The sequence below is a fragment of the Gallinula chloropus genome (assembly GCF_964237585.1).
Source record: "Gallinula chloropus genome assembly, chromosome: Z".
NCBI lineage: Eukaryota > Metazoa > Chordata > Aves > Gruiformes > Rallidae > Gallinula > Gallinula chloropus.
Genome location: NC_140089.1, coordinates 41019586 through 41042603, shown reverse-complemented (window position 1 = coordinate 41042603; position 23018 = coordinate 41019586). Strand labels below are relative to the sequence as shown.

The 23018-nt window shown below is 38.1% G+C and overlaps 1 protein-coding gene across 2 annotated transcripts in view; it reads left to right on the top strand.

The window, feature by feature from the left end:
• PRUNE2 (prune homolog 2 with BCH domain) overlaps positions 1-23018 on the top strand; it is a gene marked incomplete at its 5' end in the record, with an annotated part of 139819 nt that overhangs the window by 42075 nt on the left and 74726 nt on the right. For both annotated transcript variants that reach the window (XM_084278902.1, XM_084278901.1), the window contains 2 exons: positions 718-870; positions 2894-2988. In XM_084278902.1, coding sequence (XP_084135028.1) covers positions 718-870; positions 2894-2988 — 248 coding nt within the window. The remainder of the gene's footprint in view (positions 1-717; positions 871-2893; positions 2989-23018) is intronic.

Here is a 23018-nt window from a genome sequence, read left to right as displayed (position 1 = left end):
GGTTATGTTTCTCTTAAAATTTAAAACTAAACACATTATTTTGTTTGGCTGAATGTACTGTGCTTTTTTGGTATGTCCATTGGCAAGGAGTTAGCTGTAGTCAGTTACACCAAAATGACAAATGACTTTAAGACATCTAGTCTACCCCCTCTGCCACATACATGGACATCTTTCACTAGACAAGGTTGCCCGAAGCCCCATCCAGCCAGGTCTTGAATACTGCCAGGGAAGGGGCATCCACAGCTTCTCTGGGCAACCTGTTTCAGCGCTTCACCACCCTTCTTGTGGAGATTTTTTCCCTATATCTGTTGCAGACATGTCTGTAGCAGCGAGGTTGACAATGTGGATTTACTGTTTCCAAGCGTACCAGTACTTGTTCTAATGCAGACAGAGGTACACACCCTGGTGACCCCATGCTCGCTGGTGGCCATGCTGCAGAGCTGTGTAGGATGTACAGAAGCATGCTAAACACCGTGGCTGTGCTAGGAACAGCTGTACCATAGGCCCTGACAAGCTATCTAGTGCAAATCTTAGAAACTGCCTTATTAGGAGGATGTTTCTGTGTGAAAAGCACTCAATATCTAATTCAGTGAACTCATCAGTGGAAACAACTCCTAAGAAGGAAAGGGTTTGGGTCATGATACAGTAAACATTCTTGTTTCTGTAGTACATCTGCTGTTTGCAAGAGGCATTGATTTTTGTCTTTCAACATTTCAGGAAGCATCCTCTTCAAGTGCATGTCTTTGGAGGCTGACAGAATTACAGAACAGCAAGAAAAAGTACTGTCAATCCTAGAGGAAAAGTTTCCAGGTCTTCCCCCGCGAGAGGAAATTATCTCTGTTCTCCAGGAGACTCAGTTTAACCCTCAAGGTAGTGCAACTTGCTTCCATTATTCGGACCATTTACAAATGTAGTTATGTAACTCAATCAGAATATATTGCCTTATTGTATGTGGTGAAAAGAGTTGCAGCATTGATAGCTACATATAATTATATTTAATTGTAAATGAAGTGGCTTACATTCTGAATCATTGAATTGTGACCTCTGTGGAGGAACTACTGAACTGTTAAATAATCTTGTATTACTTTTACAGATAAAGTAAACATTACTTTATTTCATTTGTTGCTCTTACAAGTGTATGCTAGTCAAGAATTTGTGTTCAAGAAATTAAAGGGCATAATCAATGTGTCAGCACATGTGCAGAAATTGTGATGCAATTGCCTGCATGGTGTGGGAGTAGATTTTATCTGTTGAACCTGTCTAAATTTATCAAGGGCTCTGTACAGGTGAATTTGACTTTGGAGTAGGATTAAGGAAGCAGTGGGGAAGTTGCAGTTTTCATTTCTTTCTGCTAGAAATAGATGAACACAAATGTCGTTTTTTCAGTGATCAAGAGTAGGTATGTTTGAACCCACAGTTTGGTAGCAGGCTTTTAGAAGGGACACTCTGAAGCCCTGAAGAAAATTGTTGCAATAACTCTCATGGTTTTTACTGTCTTTGTTAAGTAGCATCTGCTACCAAGTTGTTAAGAGTGAGCATTGAATTATGGAGGTACTTTTTTGTTAGTTGTATCAGGTACACACAGAGTCCACACAGACTCTTAGCTTTTTTTTTACTGTTCTCTGTCCACCCATCTGCAGAATCCTCTCATCTGAATTCAGACTGTCACCCTGAGATGCCTGTCCTAGCTGGTAGTTATGGGTAGAATGTGAGGTGCTGCTTCCTTTGCTCTTTCTTCCAGTGAGGTCACAAGCTAAATTAGGTCAGGGCTATAAATCTTTACATAGTTCCCTGAACTTCCTCCAGACATTAGTCAAGGAATCAGAAATAAACTGAATGCAGCCTGGGTTGGAGACACCTACTGAAAGTGGCTTTTATGGAGCTCAGTCCTTAGTTCTTCTGGTTGCCTGAGGACATGGTTTTGCAATGTTTGTCATGTACTTGGCCCATGGAGTTTACCCTAATATCCAATGCAAAACTTGGACAAGTGGATAGAATGGATTCAGTTCTCATGGCATTAGTTGCAAGTAATTTTTGTACGCCATGTGAGGAGGGCAATGTCATATGTGCTTTTTTTTTTTGTCATCTCATAGCTGCTGTTTGCTGTGTATTACATGGTAGATATTTAGCACTGCATATATTCATGTGGCATGTGTACTAGTAAGTTGCTGTTGAGTTTCTGAAGCTCTTTGATGGCACTAACCTCTCCTGAATATTTCACCTTGTGTACCTATTGTTCCAGGTAATATTAAGACATTTCGTCAGAAAACGTTCTCTGTTTCATGGAGAAATAATGATTATTTTCCTGAATTAATTAATTCATTCCTTACTACAGGCACAGTGGGCTGCAGCCCACCAGAAAGTCTACAGGTTATATAAAAATATTTTTAAAAGGACAAACACATAAATATAATAAATACATGAACTTTAGTTCATCTTGTTATTAGACAAGTATCTTAGCTGCTTTGCTTCTGAATATTTTATGGATACCGTAGTATTACACACCAGCATTTTAATATACTACTCATTCACTATGTTACAGATTATTCTTTTTCATATTGGTGATTTTCTGTTAGACCATAGGAATTGTCTGTACATTTATCATCAATTGGAATTCAGTTCACTTTTGAGTGTTCACACAGCTTCATTGCAGGAGCCTTAATTCTTCATCCTTTGCACTACCCCGCTCCCCCTCCCCCTATAATCTCTTCTTTGCTTAAAAAAATCCTTCTAGAAACATTAAGCATTGAAATAGTAATGTTGTTTTTAATTTTCTCATAGGATGTACTAAAATACCAAATGCTCCACATTAAGGTCTAAGCTATGGTTTTAGTTCATGTTGTGGCACCTCATCAGTTGCAGCTTTTACGAACTGCTTTCTTTTCTCAAACAGGTGTAAGCATTGAGGAAATTATGCTGAAGGATATCAAGGAGATTTCAGATGGAGAAATCAAAGTAGCAATTAGTACTGTGAGCATGGCACTGGAGGTAAGACAAAATCTAAACAATGTGGCTGGTAAACAGCTCTATGGCACGTGGCTCAAAACTGAAAGATTTTTCAGTCTGTTATTTTCTCAAGATTACATATGAGCAAAATTTTCAGTGATTTAATTAACTTTGAGAGAAGCAACAGCACTTTTTATTCTGGCTTAGATTATTATGCATGTACACAGCAGATTTGTTAGTCTGTACTATGGTGTGTTAAAACAATGGCATCAGCAGATTGCAGCCTTTGGGTGACTTAAAGGTGTGAGCTCTCTGACATACTTCAGTAACTAGTCATTAACAAGTTCTCTGTCCTACCTTTCACTTACAGCATGGCATACAGTTTGTAAAGCCACTCTGGACACTCTTAGCTTTTTGAGAGGGTAGGGATATGCTTTTATGCCTTCTATACATCCGTTATGAAACTGTGTGATGAAGTGTGTCCATTGCCACATCACCTAAACGAAAGTGTTGGTAGAAACAAAAGTACATCCACGGAACAGAAGGGGCAAATAACAACCCCAAAACCAAGAAACCAAAAGCCTGTGGGTTGGGATAAAGATAGTTTACTAAAATAGCAGAAAGATAAAATGTAACAATGCTAACAGGACTTTAGAGCAAAAAATATATTGATGCACAATGCAGTTTCTCACCAAACCCACAACTCAGGCCGTGCCACCCAGAGCCGTCCTGGAACCCGACCGTCCCCCAAAAACCACGCGTCCTGGAGCCGCCCGCTCCTCCTCCCACCAGCCCCCCTTTATACTGAGCAGTAATTGGCATGGAATACTCTCTTTGGCCCGTTTATTGTCACCTGTCCTGGCTTCGTCCCCTCCTTTCTCATTAATAGAGAAATACGTAGAGCTGAGAAAGTCCTTGACTGCTTGACCACAACTAAAACCATCAGGGTGTTATCAGCACTGCTTCCATTTTAACTCTCAAACACAGCATTCCATCCGCTGCTACAAAAGAAGTTAACTCCATCCTGACCGAAACCAGGACACTTATTGATTAATGATAAAACTAAATAGAAAGAAAATGTCAACAAGAAAGTGGTACTTTTGCAAAATATATATTTCCAATTTACTATCTCACTATTTACTCAAAGATCACCTATAAACAGTATTTTCCATGCAAAAAAAGTTTGCATTTTACTTTTTTTTTTTTAAAGTACTGTTTAGGGTAAAATTAACCACTTGAGTATATCTTACAAGATTTCTTACAGCATATATTTTGTGATGCATTTTACAAAAAGTTAGATGCTTCTGTGGTTGATTAAGGTGGTGGTGAAATCCAGATAATACTTATCCATAGATTTCTGCCTGCATACTAAAAAATAAAAAGGAAATATACAAAGGAAATATTATTACAGAATCACAGAATTGTAGGGGTTGGAAGGGACCTCCAGAGATCATCAAGTCTAACCCCCCTGCCAAAGCGGGTTCCCTAGGACAGGTCGCACAGGGAGGCGTCCAGATGGATCTTGAGTATCTCCAGAGAAGGAGACTCCAGCACCTCCCTGGGCAGCCTGTCCCAGGGCTCTGTCACCCTCACTGTGAAAAAGTTCTTCGGCATGTTGGAGCAGAACTTCCTGTGCTCCAACTTGAAGCCATTGCCCCTTGTCCTGTCCCCAGACAGCTATGGGGACCTGGCTTTAGTATTTCATTTTCTTTTTATTTTTTTTTCTTTTAATCATGTTTAATAGACCATGTAGAGTGCAGGCCTTGTATTCTCCAGTTAAACGTGGCAGAATTCATCTTTACTATTCTACATACTGAAATTAATCATAATGTAAACCTCATCTTGCTTTTAGCCACAGCTCATAGATTGAATTTGGCAATAGTAGTTTTTCATGGTCCCAAATCCAGGGAAATTTTCAAACCTTTTTCAAGTATTGTGTAACATTCGATGCTGACATACTTTGTTGAAGGAATGTCAAGATCTGGTGGTCAAGCAATAAATGTTTCAAAGTTTTTTTTCTTGAGACGTCATGGAAGAAAAAGGAGATTCAGTTGCATGTAAAAAAGAACAAACTGATCTGTGTTTTACTGATGTTTTGATCCCGATCTGTTATGTGACTTTTATTACTAGCACTTTTGATGTCATTTTTCTGGAAGATACAGGTATCTTTCTTCACCTTTCTCTGTTTCTCTGCTGTGAATAGTTTGCTTCAGAGAGAGCCTGTTTTTCAGGGGTGCGAATGCTTTTTTCTGGTTGTAATGGTTACAAAGTCACACTTCATACTAAGCACTCATTCACATTTGGGATGGAGATAGGGTTTGCATTTGCTGCACTGCTGCACTTTATTCAAACATTTTTTGAACTCTCTGATTTACAGTGCTTGGCCAGTATAAGACTTGTTTGCTTGCTGTTATTAGAGCCAGGGATGTGTTGTGCATAAAGCAGATGGCTTGTAAAAACATTTTGCAGTAGTTGCTTCACCCACTGTCAGAAACTTAATACATGTGAAGGGATCATAGACAAAACATTTCAGGCCTGTCTATTCAGTTTAGATTTCTGTTACAAACTCAGAAGACAGACTTTAGTGACTCCAGGAGTTTCTCAGCAATAGTAATGATAATTTGTTATTCATCCTCAAAGTGATCTATGGATGTTACTTGATTAAACATTAAGGGAACATGAAGAACAGGCTTGGGTTTGTTGCAGGTGTTGAATCACTAATGTGTTTACTTCTTCAGAGATCTCAGAAGGTCAATTTTCTTTTTTTTTTTTTTCTAAATCAAGTGGTATGCAAAAGTATCTTTTAATGAAGTACTTTCTACGGGCTTACATATGGTCTACCATATAGGTGATTTTGATAAGACTGAAGATGATGATCATACAATATAGTTGGGTAGAGTAAGCTTTTCACAAGCATGCATCCACTGCTGTGTAGGACCCCTGTCATGAAGAGTGGGCATGTTGCAGCTCAACCCTCAAGCTTTGATTTCAGTCAGAGCTTCACAATAGCAAAGACAGAGGTCAAGAACTCTGATGGTCTAAGAAATGTCACACCTCACTAGCGCATACTCAAATGATTCTAAGCTTTCTTTGTTTCTGTTTTCATAACAAGTGTTGCAGATCTTTATTTAAAGGAGGTTTTTGAGGCAGTGGATGCCTTTTTTAGCAAAGTCTTCACCTGGAGCTAAGTACGTTCCCCTTCTCTGCTTATTATTTCCTATATTAAATAAATAATGTTTTCCTCCATTTTACCTCTGCAAATGAAGATATTAATATTTTATTTCACAAATATGCCACAAATTTAAATTAATTGAAGCTCCTATGAGATATGTTACTAAGCCCCCTATTTTTATTAGCGTTGATAAAGATTTTGTAGCATCTGTGAGAAAGTTTTCTACGTTGTGTACTTTAGAAGGAAGGAAATGATGGTAAATATTAAATCATAAATTGTATGTTAATACTCACAATTGCTTCTAGTACTGTTGCACAGCAGTACTCACATGCAGGTACATTCCTGCTCTGTAGTTTCTTGGGAAGAAAGACACGATTGCAAAAACAACGGTGCAAATGATAACATACAAAGATTATTTGTATGTATGTACTGGTACCAGCGTGCGATTTACATTCATTGTCTCCTGGCTCACTAATTGTCACCTGATTTTTAGGTGTCGTGATAAAAAATATTCCAGATATTAAAGGAATAGTCAGTCTTGGCATTACTGGTAAGGGTAGAGGAGGTGTTTTGTGTTTAGGTTTCTGTAAGTATGTGCAGCTTTGCATTTCTTGAGATAACTACCTGTCGTAGTTTTGTGTGGCTGGGTTCTGGTGGAGAAGGGGGAGCTGCAGGGGTGGCTTCTGCAAGGAGCAGCTAGAAGCTTTTTGTATGTCTGACAAACACCAGCCAACTCAAGGCCAGAATTGTTGTTGACCAAGGGATCAAAGTTGTGACTAAAGTGAAGCCTGCTGAGAAGGGAGGGGTGGGGAGAGGTGCTTTAAGATCTGGCCGCACTTCTCATTACCTGACTCTGGTGTCACTGGCTGTGCAGGGCAGTGTCAGCAATCAGAGAGTTTTCTTCCCTTTATTCTGTATTGAGTCTGTTTTGCCCATGACACTGGTTGCTGAATGATCTCTCCCTGTCTGTATCTTGACTCCTGAGCCTCTCAATATCTATTTTCTCCCCTTTCCAGCTGAAAAGGGGAGTGATAGACCAACTTTGGTGGGTGTCTGGCCTCCAGCCAGAGCTAAACCACTGCACTACTGTTGGATCTGAGGCTTCCTGGATTTAGGTGGCATTATAGCTGCAAGTTGACATCAGACCTGTGTCTCCAGTGACAGGCTACTAGAGCATGTGCTACTTGGATTTTGTGTGCATAGCAGCATTTTTTCAAGACTGTGACAGAAAAGAAGAGTGCAGGAGCCTGGATCACAGCTATTTTTGTTGCCTTTGCCAGAAAGTTTCCCCAAGTCATTGCAATGATTACTCATAGGATATTGTAGCGAAATTCAGCGCATGTGCTACAGTTAATTTCTGTTACATTATGTTATACCCTGAGAGTATATTTTGCTTGTTCTCTGCTGGAATTCTCTTGGAAATGAGAAATATCATCTGAATGTGACTTTCTGTGAAAGTCATTTTTTTGCCGAGGAATGGATCTTTCCCTTCTAAATTGAACTCCATTCTCTGCTTTCCTATCTCTAGTGCACTGAAGAACAGTCCAGGTTTCATTCAGTTCAACTGACATGTCTCATGATACTGCAGCTCCGTAACATGTTTGTTGAACTAAATCCTTAGTCTTTTGGTTCATGAAAATTTACTCTGCCTGCTCACAGACGTTGCAGTAACTTAGGAAGATAGAAAATCAAGTTACTCCAGGGTGAAGCAGGGCAGTCAGTTGGAAACAAGGCAAATAGTCTCTGATTCTCTGCTATCGACTGTTACAGAAAAGGTAACATGTGCGTTCTGAGAGCTGACAGATCTGTTGATTCTCTTGTTTATGTTTCTGGCTTTGGCATCTGAATTTTTTCTAAAGACAGTTTCCAGATTATAAAGGTTGTGTAGTCTTTTAGTATCGTATGTTTGGAGCTACCTCTGTGCGAGTGCCAACCAAGTGGTTTAGGGATGTTAGTGCTTCAACTGAGGCTGCTGTGACTCATGTTGCTGCCCCTAGAAAGTGACCTGCAAGTTCATGCGAGAACAGTGGGATTGGTTGTCCTTAGGTAGCATCTAGTAGCCCTGTTGAATTGAGAATGGTAGCAGGGAAAAGTCTTGGCTCTTGTAGTAACTTTCCTCTTTGTGTCTCTGAGAAACTCACTGTGGGTGTTCCAGCAATAGTAACTTCTGAAATTTAGAAATGTTTGGGCACACAGTGGATCTGCTTCCTCATGAATAAATAGTCTGATATCAGAGAGGCAGTTTAATTTTCAAGCTGTTTTGTAGTAGTAGTTGTATGGCATACAACCATGTTACTAATTGGGACAATTTTATTTGTGTGTTATGAAAAGTGATGTTTTTAATACTGCTGTAAAGCAAATCAAGAGTCTAGCTGCAGCATGTCAAACAAGCACCAGGTAGATTACAACATGTTTGTTGGAGGGCTTGAACTTTTGGTGTCTGTCTGTAATGGTTGGACCATAGTTATGTATTTGGGAACTTTTTTCTTGCAGTATAAATATAAACATATTTTAAATGTCATCAGATTGGTCCATGAATTTGTTTTTAATGTTAAAAACAAAACAAGAAGAAAATCCCAAGTAAACATGTTAACATTTAATCTTCCAGTAATGGAATCGGAAACAAAATTCTCAGCAACTTACAATAGCAATGCTGTTCAGGGATATTTTTCTGATGCCTGTTGTGAGAAGTTAGGGTATGTAAAATAAATGATGTATGGAGCTGTAGGAATGCGACTTTTGCAGACTACCTTATGTCTAAGGAACATTAAACATAGGGTTCTCGTTTAGCAAATAAATAACCATTCATTTCAATGGCTTCATAGTCTGGACTTTTGTGCATATTTTTGCAAAGATGAGAAGAGGCCATTAGGGATTTAATATAAAATAAATCGCCAAGGGGTCTTCTTGTAGTCCTAGTCTTTCTGCCACATGGTGTGTCACTAATGTGCATAAATGGGCTTAAATGAATTTGTTATCTGTATTACATTTGCAGTATGTATATATTTATATATTATTTTTTAATTGTGTTTAAAAATAAAACATTAAATACATCATTTCTGAGAGTTGAAAACATACCATTTGTAAATAAATCAACCTTAATTAAGGTCTTAAAATGTCAGTGTGTGAGATCTGCCTGTAGGAAAATGTGTAACTTGTATTGTACACAGAGCTTGAACATACTTTCATTTGCTTTTTTAGAAGCATTAGGAGGTTTAAGACATCACCTTATAGGACTGAGAAGTGCAGCCAAACATGCGTTAATGTAAATACCATACTCATGTTTAAACATCAGCCTGCCATGTTCTGGAGGCTGGCAGCTGTTCTGCTGGTGGCTCAGGCCCGCAGAAGTACCCCGGCTGGCTGCACCAGTGAAGGTGTGGAGAGCTGAGGCAGACCTGACGAATCCTCTGTCGCAGTTACCTACTTGTCTCTTAACGGTACAAAAGGAAACTGACAGGGACAATCTTGGGCTGGTTTAAGTGCTTCCTGCTCGAGTATGTGAAGTCAAATGGCAGCCAAACTGACATTGGTTGCGGCGGTGTATATCGGGGTTGCTGATAGTTTGAAAATGAAGCCCAGATCCCTTCCAGAAAGATACTGTGAGGGTCATACAAGTTGATGTTCCCCTCCTCAGTGAGGTGTTTCTGCATGAAGTCATGCAGGATGTTACGCAAGGTGTTCATTATGATCCCTTGCAGTGTGAAGAAAAATGTAAACTTGTAAAACTGGCCAAGACCATTATATTTATCCATCAGCCCGACTCAGCCTGTCCTTAAATAATTAAGTAATGATTTATTCAACTGTCATTTTTGCAAGGGGTATTTGATTATTTTAGTTTATATTTCTGTTGTAATTTGTAATGTAGCAGAAGCATCATGGATTTTCTAGTATCTCTTTGAGAATGCATGGTATATAGAGTGATGTCCAATCTGCAGTGGTGTACATATGATGGATTTCAGTTTCTTTCAGTGTGTAAAGATACTGAATAGACTTAATCTGTTATGATTTGTGTGACATCTGGTCTAAATTTGGCCCATGCTATTGTTTATGATTTTGCCTTTAATGTTTTTGTTCAATCTTCATTCAAAAGTTAATAAAGTAAGTGAAATAACTGTAATTATTATTAAAGGAATAAACACAGACATTAGATTGATCTACTAACATTACAGTAAAAATGTGCCTGTGTTTACAAGTACATTGTTTAAGAAGAGAAACCATATTTTCTTTTGTATCATTTATGAAATGTGTTTCTCTAAATTAAGGTAGTTTATGAAATACAGCTGTATAATATGCACTGTCTCTCAGCTAAATAAAATGCTGTCATCTACAGTATCATTATTGGATTGCATTCCTGACTTCTACAAAGCTGACTAATTTATCATTTGTGTACTCTTCTAGTTCTTGTCAGTAGCATCTCAGCTCAGCTGCTCATGGGGCATATACACTGACAGCGGGAGGTGCTGTTTTGAGAAATGCTCAGCGTAGGAAGAGTTTTTTTCTATGAAATACAATACACTTTTAAAAAATGTCAATGTAAAAACTAACTTGGACATTTGTTATTTTAAGATCTGGCTGTAAACTGAAAATAGAGTTAACAAGAATATAAACATGACAGAAAAGTAAAATTTTATTTTCTGCTATTTATTTAATGTTTGTCTTTTTGGTGTAGACCATTAAAACGTTGATCCCAGATTACAGTATAATTCCAGCTACAAATAAAAGGACTTCCTTTCGGTTTACTGTTGTTAGCATTGAATTACTACAGAAGACAGTGATTCTGTCTAGAGGAAATGACAGAGAGATACAGGGTATGTCTAAGCAAATGTCTGTCTTGGTGTCTGCTTTTGTATTTTTCATTTTGAAATTAAAACAATACAAAACAAGAAAAGCATACAACAAACCTCATTTAAAATAATGCAATATTTATTTAGAATAGCAATATTTTGATGTAGAAAACCAACAAAATATGTCTGCTGTCTTGAAAAATTAATTTGTTCCATCTGTTTGGCAAAGCAAGTGCCTAAAACACCTTCTGAATTAGAATATAAGTGAATGCTTATGACTTGTAAACTTTACAGTTGCCTATGCTTTTAGCACACACCACTGAATTTTATTCCTTCTCCTACAAATCACGAGTTTAGTCGTGAAGCTGTCGGTTATTTGAATATGTAGGAACATTTTTTGAATTTTGAATCAATCAGATCAAGTGCTGCATATGATTTTTCAACATTTATTTTCACTGGTTAAATGGTAACAGGGAAGATCCTTCTTTTGACTCCCATGTAACTGGGTATGCTCTCAGGCTTACTTGAAGTCAAGTGTTGTGTCTGACTGAAAACTTCTAGGTTTATTTAATTTTATATACATCTTAATATATTTTGCTTGCAAAATAGGGATGGAAAAATACAAAATCCCTTACCCAGTATCTGAGTACTCGAATTTAGAGTAGCTGAGAACACCAACTATAATTCTACCAAAGAATGCAATATTCCTTCCCTCTAGTAGATAGATTAAGTATCTCAGAAGGATCACCGCTTCTGTAAGCAGAAGTATTTGTGGCTCCTGTGCCTCTCTAACAAAATGTAGTTTTCATCATAAAGCTGTTGCATGAATATTATTCATCAAAAATACCATTTCTTTGGCAATTCCATAGCGAGGTTACAGGTATTTTTTTGTGGCTATGTATGTAAGTGAATACAGGTTAACTCTAACCTGCAGGCTCTTTGACCCTAAAAACCCTATCATTTAGCAGTTCCATGTATACTGTAAGTATTGCAATGTCTTGATTTTTTACCATTTTCTTCTTTTTTATGTAGATCTGATTAAATAAAGTGTCTTAAAATTCTTACAAAGTAATCTTGCACTGCTTTCAGGATAGACACATTATTTTTCTCTGTAAGAAATTCTGTACCATTTCTGAAATAATTACAATAGCTTTAAGCAAAATTCCTAAGTACAGATTGAATTTATTGATTATGATAAAAAATAAAAAGAAAGGGAAGTGTTCAGGGTAGCTTTGTAGCATTTCTTTTTTTCCAAACTGCTTTTTTTTTTTAAATTACCTTATCTGAAGGATAGATCTCAGTGATTGGAGTTACTCAACTTTTTTCCTATTTGTGATTAGTGGTTAGTAACAAAGTCACGCTTTGTTTTTGAAAACAGCTATAGAGAGATTTTTCTTTCTTTTGTAATTTTTGTAGTTTTACACAAAGCCACAGAGTTCTTGTTTCTGTTTAGGTAAAAAAGATCGGACAAGATAACTTTCTTCAGCTGTGATCATGTAGCTCTCAATGGACTAGAATTTCATATGTGTATCTGATGGCTGGACTCCAGGTTTCTTACAGTCCCCTTTTCTTTTGACACAAGATAAATACAAAAATATAATGCCTAGGCTGATATAAAGCAGTGCCCTCAATATAATTCTTCCTAAATTTGTCAAATGAAAACTATGGCAGCTGATTATTTTATCTTCCCCAAACAAGAAAAGAAAAATCACATCATTTACATTGTAGAGATGGGGAATTCAGCTCATTGGACTTGGGAGATTGTTATCATCAGTTCCATCAGACAGGAATCATGAATCTTGGTACGGGTTGCTTTGTCCTTTGGCTCAGATCAAACAGGACCATGGAGTTGTTAGTAAAATCAAAGAGAGAACCTGGCAGAATTATCTGTCTTCATCTCCAGATGTTTGTTCTTCTTCCTTTTTTATGAACAATGAAACCAGTTGAAGAAAATCTCTTGCGCTGGATTCTGCCTTTGCCAACAAAAGCTATCTATTTATTGCCAGTTCTGGTTCTTTTTACAGAAGGACAAGCCTCACTACTAGATACTCCATAACCTGACTGCATTTTGGCATTTCTGTCTTGCTGTTGTTCTTGCTTTAATCACATTTCCAATGAATTTTCATAAAACATGACTCCATCTCCCTTCTGTCTCTCACAGGGAAAAGAACAATAAAAGGAAAAAAAAAAGTCAATACTGGCCACAGGGAATATTCTTGCAGTCCACTCTTCTTGGTTTTTTTATTTTTTCCTCCACTGCAAGATTGCCAGAAAGATATTGTCAGCAATTGGTGCCTGAGTTCCACACCAAGAATTTGATTTATTATTTTTAAGTTTCATGGATGCCAGACATCCGTGAATGCTGGTTCATTCTCAGTGTTTGTCACAGACTAGAAAGTAAAAAAGCTGCAATAGATTAATTTTTTTACCTAAAATGGAACTGTTAGGTCAACTCTTTGTTTGGTATAACACCATGGATTCACATTGTGGATTGTTCTAGCTGAAGAAACATTTAAGGTTAATTTTGAGTAAATAGCAATAGTACAATGAAGAACTCTTGTAACTGTGTTTTAAAGTGAAAAATCCTAACTGTTCACTGAGTTAAATGCTGGGTTTTGTCAGATTTCAACATGTGCTGAATCACTTTCAATTGAAAGTACATTATTTCGGTCTAGGAAGTTTTTCATCTCTTTTTCTCTATATAAATAGCATTAGCAGGGTTGTTTCTCAGCATTTACTATTAAACAAGACTTTCTAAATCAAGGGACTAGAAATAATTCAGAAACAAAAAAGTGATTTTTCCTTGCAGATTTCTCAGTTGAGTATTTGCCATATGGGTTGCTCAGCATCACACTCTCAGCAGGTCTAATTTATGGTAAACACACAGTGAGTGAACAGGGGAAAAAAAAAGCAATGAAAATATTAATATTCTCCCCTCCCCCCTTTTTTTTTTAAACAGAACTAAACATATTCAGGTTCAGTCCATACAGTTTTGGCATTTAGTTAAGTATATATGTATTTGCCACTCTGCTGGGAGATTATGAAGAATGAAACGCTGCACTCCTCTTGCCATGAGACGGATTTGCTGGAGCTTGCATGGCAGCGTGTAAATTATACCTTCCCTGCTCCGACATGGCACACTGCCAGGCCCCCCAGGGCTGTGTTCTCTCCATGAAGGGCAGTTGGTGAAAACATTGCAGCTCTTGCTGTGGCATGGGGCGCGTTAGCTTTCTCTGGGCCTCCGCAGGAGGATCACCAGCTGAGTGAATGTGTTGATGCTCTGGTCCGCTGCTAGGGTTTGGAGTAGGCAAAGAAAGATACAAACTAAATAACAGTTTTGATTTTTCTCAAGATTCACAACCATGGAAATCCACAGCGTTGGTATTTTGAAAGCCTCCCATCTCACCCAAACTGCCAGGTCATCCTTGTTTGCTGCATATCTGCTTGCTTTCTCATTGTGGGTTACCATCTCAGTTTTGGGACTTTGCTGCCGTAACTGTGATTCAGAGGCTCTCCAGACCTCACTCAGCCCCACTCCTTGGCATGCCCATGTAGCAAATCACTGCTGAGCAAGACAAAACACTAAGCATGTATCAGCCTAAGTGAGCAATCCTTCAAATCTTTCATCAGTGCTTCCTGCTCAGGAAATGAGGTGGGTTGTTTTTTTTTTTTCAGAGGAAGGTCTAAATCGCTGCATTTAAATAAAAAAATATACAAACAAAGAAGTTAATCTGTTTTACAGTTAGGAACAGATGTATCCGAGCAAAAGAAACTCCACTGCACAAACAGATGCATTGTTCCGAGGACAGAAATTGCTGCCCTTACACACTTGATCTTCTAGTTACAGAAAAAGGAAATAGCGACAAAAGAAATTGCATTTAGAAAGCTGTGGTTTGAGTCCTGCCCTCTGCCTTATGGTGGTACAATAGACCCTGGTAATTCATACACTTTCCTTTATGTCTGGATACTTTCTGTTCCAGCCAGAAACCTGCACATTCCCACTCCAGATCTGAGGATTCAGGGAAATAATTGAGAGCATCGTTCATGGTTCAGATTTAGAAGAAAGTCCATTAGTCCTGCATTGAACAATCATGATATAATTTCCTTTAGGCGAAATTTTCTTCTGTGTCTTCAAGAGTTAATACTTTACTTGCAACACCTGCAGGTATTTAGTTCAAATAAATACAAAACTCTACAAATCCTGCAAAGTGATTGTCTTCATGTGATCTCCACAGTTTGGCAGGAGCGTCCGCAGGCTGCATGTTTAACTTGTGTATTAGTATTTGCAGTTGTGTTTGATGTCTCCTTGGTTGGTATTTTGAACAGGGGTTACCTGGAGTGACCGGTTTTGTTTCCTTGGCTATTATTGGGTATTTTATACTCCACTAGTGTACTACATCTTGTTGATCTTCTCCATGAACTAATCTGTAAATACTTGTAGAGGAATAAATAGAAAATATTTGTTGTTTTATCATCTCGTATGAATTCTTCCTTCATGTTATCATTAGCCTAATTGTTTACAGTGTTCCAGTCAGTTACACTTACACAGATCCTCTGAGGTAATGGAGTTGTGTTTTGTGGTATAAACCAATATTTACTCAGAAGTCAAACCTCAGCTTCACTTCCTGCAGACTTCCAGTACTATCACTGTAGCAGTAAAATCCAAAGTGAGATTTTCAAGATGCCTGTGTGGGCATAACCATGGAAGTAGTAATTTTACTATTTATTAATTTACAAGTTAGGCCTATAAATTTCTGTGAAAAACAGCCATCTAAAGTCAGGTGCCACGGGTGACTATTTCGGACTCTCTGGATTTTATGCTTTAACCATTTTAGAAAAATGTTAATTTACAGTGTCTTCTGTCAACTAGAAATGGTTGGGAGGTTAAAGTAAATTAGGTGATGAGGAATCCTTTGTATACTCTACACTCAATCATTGCAAGCTCACATTCTGAACACTTAAATGTGGCATTGAATCTGGCTATATTTTGAGTCCATTATTAAAGACTCAAAAAGCAATCATATTTTCAAATAATGTTCTGCACAGTCAGTGACATATCTGTGCTGGATGCCGTGGTTCTTCACAAAATGTGATAATAATGTTATCTGTTAACATAAAACCAAAGTTTGACTCCACAGAAGCAGCTGGAAATGGATAACCACAATATGCTTAAATCTCTTAAGAACACACTGTTTGACATATACTGCTAAAAGTTCCTCATATTTAGGAATTCTTTTAAGTGAAATGCTTGCGCTGTGTCTCAGCTGGTGTGCATGAAGGAATATTCATTTCCCAGTGGTAACATGGAATTTTATTTTTTTACCTTTTTTATATATATTTAATGGATTGAAACACTTTGAAGAAAAAAAAAGCATACATTTCTGGACCTAATCTATTTCAAAGGGGTTTTATGGTTCTGATTCCAGCCTTTTCTCATGTTTTATGTATAGATGAATCAGGAGGTTATACTTTGTCCAGGTTAGCAGGGAGCAGAAACAGCCCTTCTCAGTGACATGCAGAAAAGTGATCAGTCTGGCAGTGAAAGATAAATCTTTAGTGGGTGTATACTGCAGCTGATTGGAAAAGGGATTGTCTGCAGCTTGGCAAGAGGATCATTCTAACAGCAGGATGTGCTAAAACTTACTATTTTGTAGTTGCAAGAGAGGGATATATTAATCTCATAATATATTCTGGGTATTTCAAGCCTGCAATTCCATTATAGTATAAATCTTTCATGGTATTATTATTATGTTGTAGTGTTCTGTGTATAGAGTCAGGCAAAGTTTCTGCAGCAGAAGTGGGTGGTGGAAGCAACTGAAAGAGTGGAGCTTTTGGGTATTTGGTGACTGGTCAGAAAGAGCCAGAGAAGAGCTATGTAATCATGGCAGAAGGGTGAAGTGAGCCGCTATGGCACAGAATGTAAAGTATGAGGAGGAATATAAACAAATTTGAAGTTTCACTAATTTGTGGGGTTTGAAGCTCTGCCATGTCCAGAGCAGGGCAGCAAAGCTAGTGAAGGGTCTGGAGAAAAAATCTTCTGAGGAGCAGCCGAGGGAACTGAGGTTGTTTAGCCTGGAGAAAATGAGGTTGAGGGGAGACCTTACTACCTGAAAGGAGGTTATAGCCAGGTGGGGGTTGATTTCTTCCTTCAAGTAACAAGTGATAGGATACAAGGAAATGGCATCAAGTTGCACCAGAGGAGGTTCAGGCTGGATATTAGGAAAAATTTCTTTACCAAAACAGTTGTGAAAGCACTTGAACAGGCTGCCCAGGGAAGTGGTGAAGTCACCAACCCTAGAGGTAGATGGATGTAAAGAGGGCAGTGTCTCTGTTTCCGTAACTGTTACCAACCAGGAGTGTCATTTCTGTCTTGTTTGACTGTGTACAAGAAGCAACCAACTCAGTTGCACTCAGTAGTAAAATCCTTTTCCAGAACAGCTTATGCTGTGTATGATCTGGCTTAAATTTTGCTATTGACCATGCAGTTTTCAGAGCTGGAAGAAGTATTGGTGGTGAAGGTAAATTGAAAGAAAGGGTCTTTCAGGGGCAGAGTGAATTAACATTGTCAGTAGGTGATAAGATACAGTCCGGTTTCCATCAGGGTTAAGTATAATTGTAAGCACATCAGTAGCAATGCTGTTGTACCAAAGACATAGCCTAAGACAGCATCTTGGATGGTAGCTACAGTAAAATACTTTATTATATAGGCAAAGCAGAATGAAATTCAAGACAATATGAACATGCAAAGAAATGTATAATTCCAGAGATGAAAGAATCTAGAGACAAAAATCTCATGCAGGTATCAAGGTATCTCATACAGGTCTTATTTGCTGGTGTTTCATAATGACAGATATTAAAGTTGAAGCTCTTCACAGAAGTATATGTAATTTAGTTACAATGGGCAAATGCAGATTTTAACAAAAAATAGTTTAATATGGGTCAGAAGATAGAACCTTTCCTCTCCTGAAGAAAAAATGGCATTAGTTTTATAGTATCTGTGTACAATGGTTTTCTTGGTAGTTTTAAAGACATCCCACTGGTAAAGCTTTTAAAAAAAAGGATCTCTTGACCTCATGAAAAAGTTAGTTATTTGGAATGTTAAATGCAATTATATTGACATATGGTGATAATGTGATAAAGCATAAGGGTTAAAGGTTGAAGGAACCATGGCTTGGCAATTAGCAATGTAAATGAAACATTCATTATCCAGCATGCTGAGAAGTTGATGAACTGTACAATAAATCTGAGCCCAAGTCACTACTGAGATAACTCATTTCAGACATAACGGTATTTATTAGGATCCTGGACATTGTTTTGCATTCTCGGATGAAATATCTTGCTCTATAAAAGTATTTATCCATTATTTTTTTTGTGAAATAAGTCAACACTAAAGCCCTAAGCAATTCTCTAAATAATAGAGAATAAAAAAGGGAGAAACATGAAAGACATTGAAACTCACCCTGTCTGGAAAGATCTTTGATTATATGTATTGGTATCTCTTCAAAGCATTGGTAGTGGTATTTCTCCAGTAGAAATTGACTCCTGTTACTTATATTAACTGATTTGAAACCATTTTTCATCTTACAAAATATAATTTAAATCGGAATCTGACCTAGTAAGTAAACAGAGCCGATTACTCAATTTCAGTTCCATTTGTGCATAAAACAGGGTACTTTTTGGTAAGAACACAGGATATAGGCTTGTTTTAGAGACAGTGCAGAACATGTTTACTCAGAAAGTTCCATGAAGATTATGATCTGAGTGTTTTCATACATCATTGCAGTTAACTGTACTTGGGTCACTCTCAGAATAATGCTCAGTACCAATACACCCTGACCTAAATTTACTAACTTGATGATAGCAGTGGTAAATTACTTCACATTCATTAGGCAGTTCTAGGAACAGGTTTGGAGGACTACTTAAGAATAAAATACATAGTGCACAATTTTTTCAGTTAAAATAACTGAAGAGAAGTTTCCAGTTTATCATGTGCATAGCAAGAGATATATTGTATTTTCTGCTCCAGCTTTGAATCCATTTGACATTGTTAGAAATTTTGTGTTACTTTTTTTTGCATAGATTTCCCACTGTGGAATAGGCAAATTTTGTACTACTGCTGCAAAACATTAGAGTAGGTATGTATTAATGGCATTAATTATATAGTTATAATTATATAATTTTTATATAGTAATCGTTATAAAATATATTATATATAGTATTAATTATATTAATGCCATTAATATAAACTCTGAGGGAGTATCACATCTTATGCAGTTTTCATGCTAGTGCAGTGAAATTTTATTCTTATGGATTATTATGAATCCTGAAAGATCACGTAATGATTTATGAATTGAGCAAAAAACCCCTCAGTACTCCCTTAATCTCCTCCTCTATGAGTATCTGATGTACATAATCCTTACTTCACTCATCAGTATCTGCCAAAAGGGGAATATTTATTTGTTCAGCAGTACAAGGAAATGCAATGCACACAGTGCAGTAAAAGAGCTTAATAATACATATTCTGTATGGAAGAGATACCATTCCTAGATGTGTATATTATGGTGTATTTACATACTATTTCCTACTATGCTGAAAGTACAAGGAACATACAAGGAAAACTCTGAAGAGTGTTGGCTTCCCCCCACCTCTCCCTCATTCATTGCCCAGAAGACTCTTCAGGAAATAAGCTTGCATGCTCATATGCTGATGACTGCTTTCAAGTAGGCACCTACCAAACACTATGCATCTTCAGTTTCTTGAGTCTCACCAGTTTTGTCATCTGACTGAAAGTTCTTGGGTTGCCTGGTGCGCAGGGTGGAGGATGCTGGATATACTGGGGATCCTACGGGAAGCAGAAATTAGATTTAGTAGCCCAAGTTCTTTAAGAAGTGATCTGAAATCAAAAAGGTCTTCTAACCTTCTTGGAGTAATTGAGTGTGAGTGAGTGTGACATATGTCACAAAACCAGGTTGCAAAACAAATTTCCAGGAACTACTTGGTTTCTGTTGCTGTTGTGTCAGAGCATGGCTGTACTTTAAAATGTAAATTGTGGGAACTTAATGGGTGAAGCACTTCAGCCAGGATACTTCCTATAAAGACTGGTCAAGAGCTGTTTTGAGCATGGATCTGTCAGAACTGAGAATGTGGTTACTAAGTTACAATAAAATTGTGAGGAAAATGCTATGAAGAAGATATTTAAGAACTCCTGAGTTTATAAAGAGTCTCTTACCTAACTACCTTTCAATGTATTTATACACCTACCTACCTACCTTCCTACTTACCTACCTACCTACCACCTTCTTCTGTGGCTATTGCTGTGCTTTCCTGTAACAATGACATCAGTAGAATTTGAGGCATTAAATTCTGAAGTATGCAATAGGTCATATTTTATCCAAACCTTTTAAATTAAAAATGACCATGAGTAAGTTAGTATGTCGTATTGCTTATGTTTCCTTTTAGAAAGTCTCTAATCTCTGACCCAATACACCTTATTTTTACTATTTGGATAAACAGTGTTATTCTGAATGACAGTGCTTTGAAAGTCTTAATTTCCTGGCTGCTTACTGATTGACTGTACTGGATCAACTTGAAATTAAATCTGTAAGCAATAGTGTAGGTGTGTACTTGTAGAGACTACTTAGGATGGTGTCTCAGAATATGTATACCTTATTGCTAGGTCCTTGAGCGAATATGCATCATAGATAAGGTGAAGGAAAAGTAAGGCATTGGGAAACTTCTTGCATACTAATGTGAAGGTATCTACACATACACTGCACACCTTTCAGACAAGGCAACATTCTTTTTTATAGATGTAAAACTCCAGGAATGTCAAGGCACTTGGTGAAAAATATAAAGTTTATTATTATTTTAGTAAGTTTTCTGATTACTTGAGACAGGTAAGTGCTTATCAGACTACAGAGGTAAGAGCAATCACAGAGGTAGAATATAAGTCTACAAAGCCTGGCTGTAGCTTAGTTTGCTCTAAGTTCGTTACCCAAAAGAACATTTATAGTATGGGTGAAAGGTGCCTTTTTGTAAGGTGGCTACCTAAGACTACTCACAGACAGTACTCACTTCACACTTTAAGTATGTATATCTTGCATACTGCATGGCAGCTTCCTTCTGCCTGTACTGTGGACATGGCAGTCTTGGCTGAGAATTTTTGTGGTAGCTTTCTTCTATGGAAAATAGGAGCCATCTACTGTCCAAAGAGAGCATCGTTCTAAGCGAAGTGTGATTTTTCTGTATTAATCCATATCACCCCAAATTCTCCAGTGTTACTGTTAGTAGGATTTATGATGGTACCAACTTGGATGGGAGTGTCTGCTTGAGAGTAGGAGGGCTGTACAAGAGGACTCTTGACAGGCTGGATCAACAGGCCAAGGCCAGCTGTGTGAGATTCAACAAGGCCAAGTGCTAGGTCCTGCACTTGGGTCACAACAACCCCATGCAATGCTACAGGCTTAGGCGAGAGTGGCAGGAAAGCTCCTAAGTGGAAAAGGACCCGTGGGGTTATTGGATGATAGCTGGCTGAACATGAGCCCAGGGGGTCACGAAGGCAAACAGCATCCTGGCTTGTGTCAGAAACGGTGTTACCAGCAGAACTAGGGAAGTGATGGTGCCCAGGTACTCAGCACTGGTGATGCCACACCTTGAGTACTGTGCTCGGTTTTGGAACAAGAAATCCTGCAAGAAAAACATTGAGGTGCTGGAGCACCCCCAAAACGGGTAGCAAAGCTGGAGAAGGGTCTAGAGCACAAGTCTTCTGAGGAGTGGTGGTGTTTAACCTCTACAAAAGGAGGCTATCACTTTTTATAGCTACCTGAAAGAAGGTTGTAGCCAGGTAGATGTTGGTTTCTCTTCTCCCAAGTAACAAGTGATAGGACAAGAGGAAATGGCCTCATGTTGCATCAGAGCAGGCTTAGGTTGTGTATTAGGAAAGATTTTTTCACCAAAATGGTTAACAAGCACTGGAACAGGCTGCCCAGCGAAGTAGTTGAGTCTCCATCCCTGGAGGTATTTAAGATGTGTAGATGTGGTTCTTAGGGACATGGTTTAGTGGTGGGCTTTGCAGTGCTAGGTTAACAGTTGGACTTGATGATCTTAAGGGTCTCTTCCAACCAAAAATATCCAGTGATTATATGATTTGCTAACAGTTTGGATGCAAGATTAGATGCAAGGTCTGCATGATATTGTTATTTTTGGAAAAAACTTGTAGTACATATACTAAAAGTCAGTTATACAGATTTCAGCATCAACTATTATTTAAAAATTTGTATTACATAGACAGCTTGAGAATGAGGAAAAAACCTGGACAGTCGTCTGCAAGTGTGTAACATCTAAAAAATTAATTCAATGAAATTACCAATTTTTCTGTTCAGTTAGCTTCCATTTCTAGTTATCTTCTCAACAGTTTAAAAAAAAAACAAACCTCAGTTGGTAAAGTACAGTTCAATTCCAAACAGGAATAAATGGAATCATAGAATCTTAGAATCTCCTGAGTTGGAAGGGAGCCATACGGATCATTGAGTCCAACTCCGGTCTCCACACAGGACCAGCCACGTCAGAGCCTGTGACTGAGTGCAGCGTCCAGACGTTTCTTGAACTCAGTCAAGCTTGGGGCTGTGACCACTTCCCTAGGAAGCCTATGCCAGTGCCTGACCTCAGTCACCCTCTCAGAGAAGAACTTCTTCCTAATATCCAGCCTAAACCTCCCCTGTTGCAGCTTCATGCCATTCCCTCCGGTTCAATCATGGGTTGCTGAAGAGAGATGGGTGCCTGCCCCTTGGCTCCACCTTATCAGGAAGCCATAGGCCGTGAGGAGGTCTCCCTTCAGCCTCCTGTTCTCCAGGCTGAACAAACCAAGGGACTTCAGCCTCTCTTCATAAGACTTCCCCAAAAAAGGAAAAAATATGTCAGGTTCCTAGTTTCCTTTTTTTTTTCCCCTTGATTTTGGACCTAACAGATACAAAAAAATTTTGATCATACATGAAAATAAAAATAAAAAAAACCCCACCAAACCCAAAGCAGATCCTCCAAAACAAAGAAAGAAATAAACAACCTGTTCCCCCCAACTGCCAGATCTGGAGAAAATCATGCTTTGCTGTTTTTAT